Below are 15,520 nucleotides of genomic sequence, written 5' to 3' on the forward strand. Positions count from 1 at the left end.
ACCCATGTGTTAGCTTAGCTTAGCATAATGCCTGGAAATAGGGGACAGCTAGGCAGTCAGCCCAATGTCAGTTTTTGTATCAATGAAATATGACAAACGAAATATATAACATGTCAATTAAAGATTTAGAGGTGCTGGACGGAGCCAGGCTATCCGTTTCCCCATTTACAGTCTTTATGCTAAGCTAAGCTAAACATCTCCTGGCTGCTGCTACATATTTATTAACAATAAACCAATAACCAAGGAGGTTTGGTTTGTCCGTTTGCTTGCTGGTCTGGCTGTCTGTCAGCAGGATTACAGAACAACTCCCGGCCCGAAGGGTGCATCATGGGCCAAGGAAGAACCCACGGGGGGCCGTGGTTGTTTGTTGAAGTTTGAGGCAAGTTTGTTGTAAGTGTATTGCACTTTATTTTTTTACGGTTCTGTGAAATAAAAATCTTACCAGCCCTTGTCACATGACCAATTAATGTTTCAATGATAACTATCCACATTTTTGCCCTGAGAGCCCAGTCTGTGTACTCAATGAAAAAGCATATTTTCTTGCTGAATTTAGCCTGAGGATTAAGTCTAATAGTGTTTGCAGTGTGTATAAGGGTAGGCCTAACCCAAAAATGATATAAACTAGTGTAGATTTCCAGCAACATAAAGAACTGATAGCAAACAGCTGCTGTGGTCAAAGACAGTCTATACATATTTACCCTTTCCAAATTAGGATATGAGTACATTCTGTACTTTTCTGCTTCCTGCCAGCTGGGACACTCATTTAGTCCGTGAGCAGTGAAAGTGCAGCAAAGTCTGAAAAAGTAAAGATGTATGTGGGTCTTCCATCAGCAGGAGTAAAAGTATCTCATGGCAAAGAAATACTTAACCAGTCAAGCAGAAGCAATAACATAACACACTTATCTGTATCGTGTAACACGTCTGTACATGTGTACGCTGCAGCATGCGACATAAGGAATGTAAAGGGAGACGACTGTGTGTGTGTGTATATGTGTTGTCTTATATAACTTGTCTAAGGTTTTGACCTCAAAGAGGAGAAACTGTTTCATGCTTCCTCTTGCAAACTTTACGGGATGTTACAAAAGCTAAGCCCATGCCGATATTTTAGGCGTCATTAAAAAGCAGAAGTCAAACATTTGTGCCAGAACTGAAGAAGTGTCTAGATACTGATGCATCGTCTTGAGAGGACGGCATGTTGGAGTTCTCCCAGGAACTCTCTCATATCCTCTCAGCCTGCTCTCCCTCCTTGCCTGTTTGCTGCTCCGACCCAAACCACAGTTGAAATCAATCACACCTCGTCTCTCGGGACCGCTGGAGGCTGAAATAAAAACTGAAGGTTTTCATTCACTTCGGTGCCATGTCACATTCAGTATGCAGGTCCTGGAGCAACGATTGCAGAACAGTCACCAAAGGGGCACCAGTGGTAAAATGGCCAGGGGGGTCAAGGCTGAATAAATACTAACAATATGTTCTCGCTTTGTACCACTTGGAGGCAGTAGTGCGTTTTACCTGGCTGGCTGATGTTCTCAACATACTGTGGAATGGGAACTGGTTCGAGGCAAACATTTTCCATATGTACACTGATTCAAATCGTCGTTTGTTTCTAAATACAATGTGATTCCCTTTAAGCTTGTGATACCTCCCATCAGGAATAGCAACGGTCATTTTATAAAAGATTTTTAAAAAAGTTTTCTATACTGTTTGGTTTTGCCCATAGACTATATAATATTAATGGACAACGCATCCGGTTCGGCGAAGTGCTGCAAATGCGGAAGTGCCTTAAACCTGCATTCTATCTGAATTCCATCAGGGGGCGACACGTGTGGTTGCAAAAAGAGGTTGATTTCTGTAGAAGTCTATGACAAAGTGACCCACTTCTCACTTGATTTATTACCTCAGTAAACATTTTCATAATGAGTTTACGGTCTCAATTGCTAGTTTTAAGTCTTCTGCAACACATAATGATGTTCATTTTTTTAATTATGGTCTCGTTGATTTTAAAATCGGCGATAAAGCAGGGGGTGTTTTAGGGTGTGGCTATGATGTGATTGCCAGTGAAAGTGTGTAACTTAACGTAGAGTGTAAGCAGCAGTATATGCTCTCGTCTAAAATCGTCACATCCGCAACCAAGATGGCTGCGCCCTTAACGGCAAACTCGACGACTCATAGCAGATCTCCACAAACCAAAGGGTGACGTCACACATGCTCTGTCCACTAATACACTAATTGTATGTATTTTGTACTTATTGCACCGTGGGTCGGAGGGGAAACGTATTTTCGACTCCTCTGTGTCAGGCACATATTTTGAGAGAATTGCCAATAAAGTTGACTTGACTTAAATGGAAATACTAACAATGTATTCTGCAAATTCCCTAAACTCATCACATCTGAGTGAACCCGATATATCAGTGACACTGTTACATTAGCAGGAGGACAGGCACAGGTGTAACTAATAATCGATTATGGCTGCTTTCCATGCTGACTCACTGGGTGGCTTACTGGAACATTTAACGGAACAGAGCCATCGTTAATCAGTTACACCTGTGCTTTTCATGCTAAGAAAGTCAAAACGCCTGCCTAGAAATCCGGCCTTGAGAAAGAAATCTAACATGCTTCACATGACATTCACCACACCCCCGCCAAAAAACCATGAATCTTGTATTGCCTATTTCTTCTCAGTTATGGTTATGACACACCTAGAAAGCCGCATCCTCTCGTGTCCGTCCCTGAAGCTCTTCTATTTTTACTTCTCCAGTCCATCCTGACTGATTTTTCTACTCTACCACAAGGCAGTCATGAGCTCCATTTACTAGCCCCGAAAACCTCAATGGCCGTGCACTCAACTAAAAAGGAATGAATGTCTCAAGATATCAGAAATGAGGAACATGGGTCAGGTGACAATTGGCTGACTCCAAGAGAAGTGAGGTGGGCAGGTGACACATCCCAAGACATGCTTTATGTGTGATAATGAGTTATAATATGAAGTACCGCTTGGATATTCATATGGTAAGATCTCTCATCAGTGAACAGGAGCATGCAAGGTAAAAGTGTATAGGGTTTTTTTCCCTCAGAATTTCCTCTTCAAAATTGGAATATATTCAGATATGTATTTCTGGCAAATAAAAGCGGAAAAATATAAAACCCCCAAATATCATCAAATAGTCTTAAATGGAAAAGATCACAGATCACAGTCTATCCATGGGAACCAGAGGTTTACAGTTCTAACAGACTCTGACATTTTTTCTTTTTTTATGATTCCTCCCTCTTTCCATCCCTTAACATGACTAAGGCTTGGGGCTGCACTGGGATTTATAGATGTTCTGTGTTTGGAATCTAGGTAAAAGTTCACCATGCCGGCTAGAGATGGGAGTGGAAATTTGTGGAAATTGAACAAGCAGCTGTGGCAGTGTGGATCCACTGATGATCGGTAACATATGACTGTATGGCTTGAGAGTTTAAATGAAAGGATACGGAGGAAACAGATTCCCATACGCACACATTATTGTAGACATTACACAAAATAAAATGTTTCTTGAATCTATTTGTTTAGTCTGTCCTCAAGTAAATATGTTGTCTACTGACTGTTAGTTCCTTTAGTTTGAGCTGATTTGATTCCTTGCTGGATGAAATCCAGTGGTGGAAAGTAATTAACTACATTTACTTGAATACTACTTAAGTTCTATTTTGAGGTACGACTTATTTCCATTCCACTTAAATGTTTTGGTCAGCTTTTCCAGGTCTTCTGCATTTACGCTCTAGGAGTCTCTGAACCGTTAATGCAGACAGGGAATGACTGTAACGGCACTTTGTACTCATATATATTATAGTTGTGACATGACAACCGTATGGAGGTCCTGACAGCTCATTTAAAGCATAGACAGTATAAAACATGGATGTAGTCTCCGTGATGTCAACCACTGGTTTTTGAAAAGCCAAAATGAAGCTTAAAGTGGGCGGCACCCGATGGCTGTCATTTTGGCAGTGCCTGACGTTGGCTAATTGAAAAATAGGCAAAGAGGTGGAGCGTGGTTGGAGCTGAGGCGGGAATGAAGCCTACAGTCTACGCTCGCCTCATGTGACAACAGCCCAACTGTCAATCAAAGAGGAACGCCTAATTATGCACAACTTTAAGACTTAATATAATTAGTTGTCTTGAACGGTGAACTTAACTTTACAGACCAAAACCAGTTTTTGTGCCAGACTGTAAACATGTTTAATTCTGCTGTAAAGTTGGGATTTTTTTTTGTTTGAAATTATTGTTTTGGCATTTTTAGGCCTTTATTTGATAGGACAGTTTATACGTGAAAGGGGAGAGAGATGGGGAAAGACATGCAGCAAAGGGCTGCAGGTCGGAGTTGAACCTGCTGCGTCGAGGACTGAGCCTCCGTATATGGGCGCACACTCTACCAGGTGAGCTACACAGGTGCCAAAGCTGGGTATTTGACTTCACTCCCTTTTGGAGCCAGGCTCAAGTGGCCACTCAATGAACTGCAGTTTTTGGCACTTCCGTGTTGGCTTAATTTTTTCAGCACTGGAGGTTTCCGCTTGGTTTATTAAAGAGGCACTATGCAGTTTTGGCCATTTCTTCGCTGTTTTCTCGCTTTTTGCTCACAGGTTTCTCTATAGAGCTCCCCCTACAGCTTCGGAATAGATATTTGGCAGCTCCTATGTTTACTCGTGTCTGACTCCTCGCTCGGTCAGTCTGCCGTTTCCTCTTTCTCTGTTCCTCCGACAATGCTTTCCTTGCTTTCTGCTTCTTTTTTGCCGGCTCAGCCATGACGATAGTGTGAAAAACTCCATCGCTACCTTGTTAGCCGGTTCCTGGATGGGCGTATGTGTGCAGTGCCGTGAAGCAATTCGATACATCATGAGACCTGATATCACGCGATACTTCCTGACGCTGAGGCCGGCGGCCTGCCAGCCCAAAGTTGCAAGGGTAGTTTTTCAGCTCACAGGCGCTAGGGGGAACCGAGACGGCCACCATTCAACCCGGAAAAAAAGTCATATAACCATTCCAATGACTCTGAAGCTGTTCAGTTAAGGTAAATTAAGCAACAAAAAAAAACTGCATAGTTCCGCTTTAAAGCAACTCTATGTCACTTTTCCCACTTTGGTCACCCTACAGGTTGTCTCATTGCAAACACAGCTTCCAATGAGACAACCTGTAGGGGGACCAAAGAGGGAAACGTTACATAGTGTTGCTTTAAAGGCACAGTTTCTGAATACAGGCTGTGTGAATTAAGCGTTTTGATACTTTGACAGTATTTCCATATATAGCCCCTCAACCCTTCTTTATAATCAAAAAGACATGGAAGTCTCACTTTTTACAATATGGGACCTTTAAGTCACAATTTCAATGCAGGACTTTTGCTTGTAATGGAGTTTTTTTACACTGGGATGTAAGTAAAAGATCTGAATGCTTCTTCCACCACTGACACAGGGTTGGAAACACTGACATCATGACTTTATAAGGTGATGATGAAACAAGCATGAGTCATCCCACGATTACAATAAGATTACAACATCAAGTAAAACTGGATCTCTCCCAGACAGTGTGGACAGCCAACTGCAACGCACAAAATCTGGATCACAATTTTCTTGATCAATTCAGGCCATTTTATAAACCTACATTGTACTTCTTCATGCTTCTGAACAACCAGCTCCTGCTGACTGACACACAGCTGTAATTCAGCTCAACCACCACGGATAATAATGAATTCTCCATTTGCCTGATATGATGCAGACTCCCACACAGAAAGTTCAAAATGAAGGCCACTGTACACCACGCTCACATACCTGCCGAGTTCTGTAACGTCCCAGAAGAACAAGCGATTCTGGTACATGTTCTTTACATGTAGAACCATGATGAGCGTGTACCAGACAGGCATTGAATTGAACTGTTGACTGTATTTCTTTCAAGAAACGGGTGTCTTTCTGTGATGGCATGTTCCTGCTTGACAGATACCTTTCAACCACTTAGCCTTCACTTCACCTAACACATTAGCAAATGGAGAAAAAAGAAAACGTGTTCCCATTCAGCGATAATGTTGCTGTACTGTAAATTAAAGGCTATGAATCATCAATGCAGTTGATACACAAGCCTGTCAGTTTGAAAAAAAAACGCAAATCTGTCTGCATTGACCTCGGTGCTCCTACTAAAAGGAAAGATTGAAAGAGAGGAACCTATTTTTAACTGGAACACAGCAGGACTTTGAGGAAAAGAATGCATGTTTTGTTTGTTACATTCCAAACCAGATTCCACATGAGTGGGAGCCCTGTAATCCCCATGCACTGAGTTTCCCCTCTCAGTCTCCCAGTTACCTTTCACCTACTTAGTGACGAGAGAGGGTTAAACCAGCTTCTTCTGGTCTGGTCCGGATCTTGTGAAGCCTACAATCTCCCCGGCGGAGGTTGTAAAAAGAAAAGAAAATATATATCACAGTCCCGCAATGTGAGCATCCTCTGTGCTGTGAACTTTCCCCTACTTCTCACAGTCCTGACAGCTTCCCAGTGGCATATCTCTGCCGAGGAACACACTGTAGAGATGTTCCTCTCCTGACATGATCCACAGAGTCACTGACTTCATTCATTCTTAACCTAACTTATCCCTAAATGATAAAGAAATCCACATATATTGTTTCTACAATAGCTGTTAAAAAATGTGTTGTTGTTTTTTTTTTACATTATGATCTCATCTATCAAACCATACTATCTATCATTAGACTATCAGTCTAAAAACAGTATGATTTGTATTGTGAAGGCTGAAATGATTCCTTTTCATGACAGCTATATCATTTATGTTGGCATTTAATACTGTGAAAACAATGGACGAGTATTTCTTTCCTGATGTGCAGATTAGGGCTGCAACCATCGGTTGTTTTCATTGTGCCAGTAATCTGTCGGTTATTTTCTTTCCCGATTAATGGGTTAGTTGTTTGGTCTATAAAATGTCAGAAAATGGTGAAAATGTGGATCGGTGTTTCCCTAAAACGCCCGAGACGACGTCCTCAAATGTCTTGTTTTGTCCACAACTCAAAGATATTCAGTTTACTGTCACAGAGGCGAGAAGAAACTAGAAAATATTCACATTTAAGAGAGAATTCCTATCTTTTTTTAATTAAATATGACTCAAAACGATGAATCGATTGTCAAAATAGTTGGCGATTAATTTAATAGTTGAATTCTTTCTCATTCTTGTGAGTTAAATATCTCAGATTGAATGTGCAGTTTCCTTGATAATACAGATTTGAATCACACCAACAAACAAACAAACAAATGAATGACATAAAGAGGCTGGCTCAGATTACTCAGCTCTACAAAGGTCTGCCAGTGAAAGGCATTTTTCATTGGCATCAGTGTGTGTGGTACACTTATAGCATAGCTCATCATGGCATTTTACACTTTCACTTTCGTAATTACGTATACACAAATGGCCCATTAAACAAGGTTGCAAGACTTGTGAAGATGTATTCTGATATGTTTTTGACTGACTATTATTTTTAATTCTCCGAACAGGCGCTATTTTATGTAAAATAGAATAGACGTATCTGATGTCACTATCAACCGATTTCAGTGCCTGTGCTGATGAAAAGATCAGCTCACTTATTCTCAACCACTACAAATATTCCACTTAGTGTTAATTCAGTAAAACTTCTCAAAAAAGGATTACACTTGTTTCACTGCAGGGGATAATAACTCCAGTAGATAATGGAATCACTGTCTGTCACAGTGCCGAGATAAAAGCCAATCTTTTTGTTGTATTATGTCCCTCCTCCGCCTCTCACATGAATAGTCAACAGAGAGGCGGAGGAGGGACAGAAACTTGAGAGTAACTGCCCCCCTCCCTCTCCTCGGCTGGCCAATGGCAGGCAGCTTACAGTTTAGAATTGAGGGCTGTGAAACTATAAAACAGTAGTGCTCTGACTGCTTAGCCAGGAGCCTGAGCTCTCAAAATCAACTTAAGAAGACAGGGCAGGACGCCTCACACTTCTGCAACCGGAAAATATACACCATTCAAAGAAACATTTCAACAGTTTAGGACGACAGCAATGAAGACAAAACTGGCAACTGTGACTCTGTGCCTGGTGGTGCTCACGGCCACAGGTTTCCCTTTGGAGAAGAAAGGGGGCTCATCCTCGGGCAGCACCGGCAAGGAGAAGCGTGTACAGTACGCAGGGTGGGATGATGTGAATGTCATTGCTCATGGCCTGCTGCAGCTGGGCCAGGGGTTGAAGGAGCACGTTGACAAAACCAAAGTCCAGATGAGGGACATTTCCACCAAGCTGAAGGTCTTCAACCGCACAGTGGCCGAGCTGGGGAAGGAAAGCCAGAAGCTGCGAGCGGAGGGGGAGGCCCTGAAGGTTCGAGCCCATGGACTGGAGGACAGAGAGGGGCAGCTGCTTAATGTCACGGCCGAGCTGAGGGAGAAGGCGGAGGAGATGCAGCAGGAGAGGAGGACGATGAGCGAGAGGATGAGCCTGCTGGAGGAGAGGGTGGACAGCATGCTGCAGGGGGACGCTGTGCTGCCTGACACCAGCGCCGGTGCCAAGAACAATAGTGATGCTCACAACATCCAGGTGAGAATGCGCAAGGTTCTGTTTTTGGTCTGTGATGATGATCATTTGTTCGGGAAGGCAGAAGCATGGAAAAAATTAGGGGAGTGACGTTAGCTAGTTTGGGAGGAAAGTGAGGCTAGATGAGGCTTTCCACTGTATGCAAAACATAATTCCTATACTCCCAGTGGCATATCTCTGCCGAGGAACACCTCAGACCAAACTGTACGCATGTTCCTCTCCTGAAATGATCCACAGAGTCACTGTCTTCATTCATTCTTAACCTTATCCCCAAACGATGAAGAAATCCAGATATATTGTTTCTACAATAGCTGTTAAAAAAAAAATATATATATATATATTTTTTTTTTACATTATGATCTCATCTTAACTTCAAGATATTACCATAAAAAAGCCCCACAAAGTACAACATGTTTCACTGCAGCAGATGGTTAAGGGGACGCAAGTCATGTTAGTGGATGTACAGTATATGCATGGACCATTGGCTTTCATGGTGGGGCTTTTTTCCCTTGAGCTCAAAGGCACTAAATCAAAATGCACAAAGGGCAAGCAGTGGGTGGGTGGGTGGGTGTATGAGTGGGGGGTGGGGGGGAGAGGCATGAAGAGCGTGCAGTACGTGCAGGGAAATAATAATGGTTGCCAGACAAAGGGATCTGCACGCATCAGCTGCAAGAATGTGTGAATAATTCTCCACAGCTGGGACATTTCACAACCTGTGGAGTAGTTGGCCATATGACACAGCGGAAGGGGCTTATGAGAGTTGCAGGTCTTCAGTACCTGAGCTTTACAGTGGGATGGAAATTCCGCGCTGTGAGCGAGTTACACAAGCACACCACAGCCTGTTGGAAAGGACACATGCTTGCCACTGAGAGTTGAAAATGTTACATAATGTCTGTGTCGCAGGGGTTTCAAATGAAACTCTACAATGGCCCGTTTGTTGGGTTCATTCCTAGTTGTATATACAGTCTTTGGTTCATTCTGGTGTTTCTGTGGCGATGTGTTCTAAAGTTCTAAAGCGCCACCTTTTACGCACAGGCACTGTTGCACAGAATAAAAGTTGATCAAAAGCTAAAACAAAGTGTGTGTTGTGTTGTGTTGTGTTTCAGCTGATGATGGAGGCTCAAAACAAACGCGTCGACGACCTGATGGAGCGGATCAGACTCCAGCAGGAGAAGCTTGACAAGCAGAATGTGCGCATCAGGACCCTGCAGACTCAGGTGAGGACGCGTTACAGTTACGCATTCAACTTGCAAACACACGTCTCCGCATTCCACATCAGAGAGAAGTATTTCCTCATGTTGTCATATTGTCTGCACTCTCATCAATGGTCCGTACCTTTTTTCAGGTCCAACAGTCACGACAGAGAGCGCCCTCACGGAGCAGCAACACTGACGTGCAAAGTGGCCTTTCCGAGCAAAGCGACTCACCAGTCGGTAAGTAAAGCCAGAAAGCGCCCGAAATCCCCTCCCGACACTGTCTTAAGTCGACTGGACAAAATCTGACGCCAAATGTAGCAGACCATCTGCTTAGCAAGGCTCTAAAGAAGCTTAAATCACTAGCAATTAAAATCAAGGACTCTAATCAGTTTGGGCACGCTACTCTCAGTGTGACGGCAAACATATCAACTGGTGGACTTTTTGCCCAAGCTGTGCTTTTTAGCCTGTAAAATCCTAATGGCATTGTTCAACTAATACAGTGTAACATTAACACAATTAAATCGCGGAAGGAAGTTATTTAAAACTATAACTTAGCCATCCTACTTTTCAGATCTATGAACTAGAATATATTTCATTATTATTATTTTTGTTTATAGCCTTATTTGAAACGTATTTCAATCATCAGGATATAAAGTACTCAGCCTGAAGTACTGGTGGAGAGAAAAGGGGAAATTAACATTGTCAGAATGAGCATCAGTTTACTCAATGACCCTCATACTGTGGCTCACTGTTGTAATTGGCGACTGTAAAGGCAGGAAATTATGCCCTCGGTGAGCAGCCACGCCAAGCAGCTGTTGCTCCCTGAACTGAACTGTGATTGGACCAGCAGTTCTAATGAATGCTTTCATCCAGACTACTACAACAACTAGGGAAGAGTTGAGACACACTTTCAGCTTTCTTACCCACCACACTTTGGTCCTACTTAAGGACTGTTCAGCCTTCAAAGAGGACGAAAGGGATGATTGGAAGAAATGCTTGTATAAAAATGCATATTCTATGCACATTCCAATGGTAGATTTTAATTAAGATAGATTAAAATAAATTGGAATACATTTAAAGGCAAACCTCTGTGTCTGACTGCCGTAGATGAGAAGTAGGTGAAAGGTGAACATGGCTGAGGTAAGATTTGAGACCAGTCAGCCAGTACATATATTACAATAACACTTCCGAGCTGTGACATCAGCAGGATTTTAGCAATGAGGAAAGAAGAAACAAGTTTATCTGGAAAGATTTCAACTGGGGGAAAGTTCGCTGGTCTCCGAGAGAGTTCAGTCAGGTTCACACAGCTCAACAGGATTACTCACACTGTTCATTTCTGGTGTGTGTGTGTGTGTGTGTGTGGGGGGGGTTGTTGAGGGGAACCTGGAAGAGAGGAGGGAAGGCTTTGTACAAATCAAACAAACAAAAAGGAGGGAAAACAATGGGGGAATGGGCAAAGGCAGTCTATATTTATCTGTGAACTTTGTACAGATATCCTCCACTGTTTTGAAGACACTCGCCTCCTCCCCCTTTTTTAAGATGTCCCACCTTTCTGTGTAAAAACAAACATTTGTACGTCCCCTCAAGAATGAGCAACCTTTCCCCTAGATCTGTCAGGGAGTCAGACATCCCTCCTCCTCCTCCTCCTCCTCCTCCTCCTCCTCTTCAGTCATCCTCTCTTCTCCTCCCCCATCCCTACACACAAACCCCCCACCTCCATCCTATCTCTTTCTCCCATTGTAATGAATAAGAAGTGTGCCAAACTGGCCACCGAGAGTTCATGTCTTCTAGGGGAAAGGTCATCACATACAAAAGTATTACTGGAGAGGTGCTATTGGTCCCATGCATCATTAGGCACACGACAGCTCCGATTGGTTCCTGGGTTCCCTGCTTTATGTTACTGCCTTCTCCGATTTCTTTTTGCAGCAACAGCCCATATCCCCCCTCCTTACCACGCGCTGATCACTCCCCATGCATGCACCAGCCATGCACTCCTGCATTACCGACTGGCTGCTGTGCACGTGAAAGAGTTGTGACAGAACACCAGAGGGGAAGGGGTGGGGGATCAATGACAGGGAGAAGGGGGTTGAGGAATGTAAAGGGTAGTGGTGTGTGTGCAGCTCAATAGGCTGGAAAGCCAAGTAGCCGTAAGAGCTGGTTGTCTTAACGTTTGGATTTTTTTTTTTTCATTTCTTTTCTAGAAATGGCAACAGACTGTCATGAGCTGTTCCTGAGAGGAGAGACAACAAGTGGGGTTTACACCATCCAGCCCATAAATGCAGAGCCCTTTAAAGTCTTCTGTGAGATGACTGCTGGTAAGCGGAGAGAAAATGTCCCCCGTTTTGCCCTTTGTGTCTCTGTGCCAACAATTGCTAACTACTAGACAATCAGTCACCGACTTCAAACTGTTCAAAGTCTCCAAACTGTACAAAAAGCTACACTGCTGGTTGAAGCAACTTTTCCTGATCCATCTGTTTCTGTCTTTTTGTCCAGATGGCGGATGGACAGTGATCCAAAGGCGCCAAGATGGCTCAGTCGACTTTGACCAGCTATGGCAGGCCTACGAGAAAGGCTTTGGCGCCCTAGATGGTAAATACTCTTTTGACTTTGATCGCACTCTCACTGACTGGACAGGTGCTAGCCTGCCTGGCCAGGGCTAGATTAGTTCACACAGCATTACTGTCCTTTACAACCACTGCATTAGAGGGCAGAATCTGTCCCCCAAAAGCATCTTATCGCTGATACGCTTACAATGGATCAAAGGCAAACAGAAGTCAACGCAGCAGCAGATGTCATTGTCAGTTTTTTCACCATTCCTCTTTTGCTTTTTCGTCTCTAGGAGAGTTCTGGTTGGGTCTTGAAAAGATCCACTCCATTGCTAAAGATGGTGGCTACATCCTCGACATCAAGCTCTCTGACTGGAGCGACGACTTAGCGTCTATCCGCCTCCCCTTCCATCTGGGCGGAGAGGAAACCAAGTACTCGCTTAAGATTCAGAAGGCCGACACGTTCAGCCTCTTGGAGAGTTCCCTGGTGACTGACGCCACCTCCGGCCTGCCTTTTTCCACCCGTGACCAAGACAACGACCAGAAAAACGACACCAACTGTGCGAATCACCTCTCTGGTAAGTTGTAATTGACAATGACAATGATAAATGCCTTTTTTATTTTTGTATTTTTCAAGTTTCCAATATGATATATCGCTCAAAGGCAGCCCCTAACCTGATATTGTCCTTTGTCTTGCTAGGTGGCTGGTGGTTCAGTAACTGCGGTCACTCCAACCTAAACGGTAGATACTTCCAGACCCCCCCTCCCAAGCAGCGGCACCAGAGGAAGCAGAGCATTTTCTGGAAGACCTGGAGGGGCCGCTACTACCCTCTGAAGTCTAGCAGGATGATGATCGCCCCTGCTGCAATCCTAAAAAAGGCCTAAAGAATAGAAAGAGACAGAATGTAAAAGTCGAGACAAAGGGAGAGAAAGACGTAGATTTTGAACTATTCTTTCTTTTCTTGGTGCATTAAATGGAGTCCCAGGTTTCCAGTGCTCTGTTCTCGGAGAGACGAGCAGATTCCTCCCCTGCACCTAGAGCAACAGATGGAAAAAGAGACAAAAAAAAAAAAAAAAAAAACGTGCAGTGGAAAGTTTTCACATGATATACCATTGCAATTGATTCCTTCTGTTGGCACGAAGCAGGGGGCCCCTAGTCAGGAGAACATCACAGAGCGAGTCCAGGCCAGTCCACGGTGTTGTGAGCCACAAAGGATTTCCAACAAGTAGAGACGCATCACCAGACATGTGGTGTCAACTGTGCATGTTGGCTGTTGTTGAGTTTAAATGTGGCTTTGTAGCAAGAAATCAACACTGTCAGCTAAAAACAGATTAAGAACTGCTCTTATTTTGTAAAGGACGCATGTAGGATTGAAGTGCAGGCCAATTAAGAAGGCCTTTTAAACCCAATGGTGCGGACCAAATAATGACATTACGTCATGACGTCATTTTCCACATGAGCATGATAATATGTGTGTTCAAAGGCATTATGTAACATTATAAATCACTGTAAACTAGGATTACAATGCAGAAACTGTGTTAAGACTGACGATACACTGAAAAACCATTCAAGCCTTTTGTAGAATACATTTTCTGTCTGCAATTGTGAATTAAATTAGGCATATTCTTCACTGACTTTGTCGTCTGTGGAGATTTTGATGGTGTTAAGTCATATTGACTTATTTTAAAACGAGAGGCATGGTTTTGTACATAGCGTATGAAGGAATGTCATCGGTCTTTTCAGAAATAGAACTGATTTTGTTGTGACATTATCTGTTTGTTGTAGATATTTCCTTTCCTTATTTAAATGCTAAAGAATCAATCTATATGTTTCTGGTGCTGCCTGTTTGTAATTTATATTGTCTTTGTCGTGTTTGCCAGATGTTAAATGGTTTTTAAGAGATTTTTTGGGGGGCCATAGTGAGCCAATAAAATTGATTTAAACTAATATTGCCTTTTTCGTCTGTGTATTATGTGTCACTTTGAGAGTATCCACAAGTTTGCAACAAATACAACGTAAGCATAAAACAGTCAACTGACAACAGAACCTAAATAAAAATTCACAGAAGCAAATACCATAACTTTATGACGACGGGCTTGTTCTACATTATTCCTTACATAATAGTGTGGAAAAAAAGTAGTGCTAATGCAAGCCCTCCCCTTAAATGGAGAAATTGGTTCTGCTGGTGGGAAACAAATTAAATAAAAAATGATTAGTTTAATTTGTGGTTTACCTGAGAGGACATTTCAAATGGTTCACAGATTGTTGCTTTCCCTGTAAAACAATCAAGATTTGTCTTTGATTTTCATTTGTCCAATCAATGCTCTGTTTAAGTGAACATATCATTTTGACCTTATGTAACCAAACCTGGTCCAAAGTCTGGGTAGTAAGACTTTCTTTGGAAACCACCTGCAGGCACAAACACATACAGTAGAACTAATCCATTTCATTGAGCCACACGTGGCAGATCTCTGGTATCTCTTTATCAGCTTGCTGATATAATGAGGAAGCAAACTCCAGGAGGTGTCAGCTTTAATTTTTCACTGTGCCACTTTCTGCTTCCTTGTCGGGCTTACTGTTAAGGTGCTTCAACCCTACTGATCCCGCGGGCACTGACAACTCGGGATCAACCTCTGTAACAGCTGATCTGATGGAGTGTGCTCTGAACTGACCTCTCCCTTCAGCGTTATCGGTGTAGCCGGTTAAAGTCAATGCCTGGCTGGCTGCCACACAATAGGGGAATTCCCTTGTCAACTGCTGAGAAAGATGTGTAACACTTTACTGACTGAACAAACCACAACCACCACAAAAATGCTCAGACTATCCCAGACAAAACATTTATTAAAACCGAAACGTGTTGCTGGCGTTGAACACCTATGAGGAGCACCCTGTTAATAAATTACCATGGCAATTGTGCAACCCACAAAGGAAGGGGACAGAACTGCCGCCAAGCATCTGTTGCTTCACTTGTGCAAGGGGTGGAGTGCTTGTAAGCCCTTGTTGTTGCAGCAGTGGTGGAGCTTTGGTTAGGTGCTGCAGGTGTGAATGGGACAGCAGACCAGGGGTATACTTTAAGGGTTAGAGGAGTGGAATATCAGTATAAGAAAACACAGTGTAGATGAGTGCATTTCTTAATAACATAGCCTGGTTGCACCCTGCAAAACATTTAACAGAAGAACCACACATGCCACAACTATAGAACAT

At 43.0% G+C, this 15,520-nt stretch overlaps 1 protein-coding gene across 1 annotated transcript; it reads left to right on the plus strand.

The window, feature by feature from the left end:
* Window positions 1–7,914: 7,914 nt before the first annotated feature.
* Window positions 7,915–14,263, plus strand: angptl4 (angiopoietin-like 4). Its single transcript, XM_078264099.1, has 7 exons — window positions 7,915–8,576; window positions 9,680–9,790; window positions 9,919–10,006; window positions 11,971–12,084; window positions 12,263–12,358; window positions 12,609–12,893; window positions 13,016–14,263. Exons 1-7 carry the CDS (start codon window positions 8,049–8,051, stop codon window positions 13,198–13,200), a joined length of 1,407 nt encoding a protein of 468 aa, XP_078120225.1. The 5' UTR covers window positions 7,915–8,048; the 3' UTR covers window positions 13,201–14,263.
* Window positions 14,264–15,520: the final 1,257 nt, after the last annotated feature.

Source organism: Sander vitreus, chromosome 12 (assembly GCF_031162955.1).
Source record: "Sander vitreus isolate 19-12246 chromosome 12, sanVit1, whole genome shotgun sequence".
Lineage (NCBI taxonomy): Eukaryota > Metazoa > Chordata > Actinopteri > Perciformes > Percidae > Sander > Sander vitreus.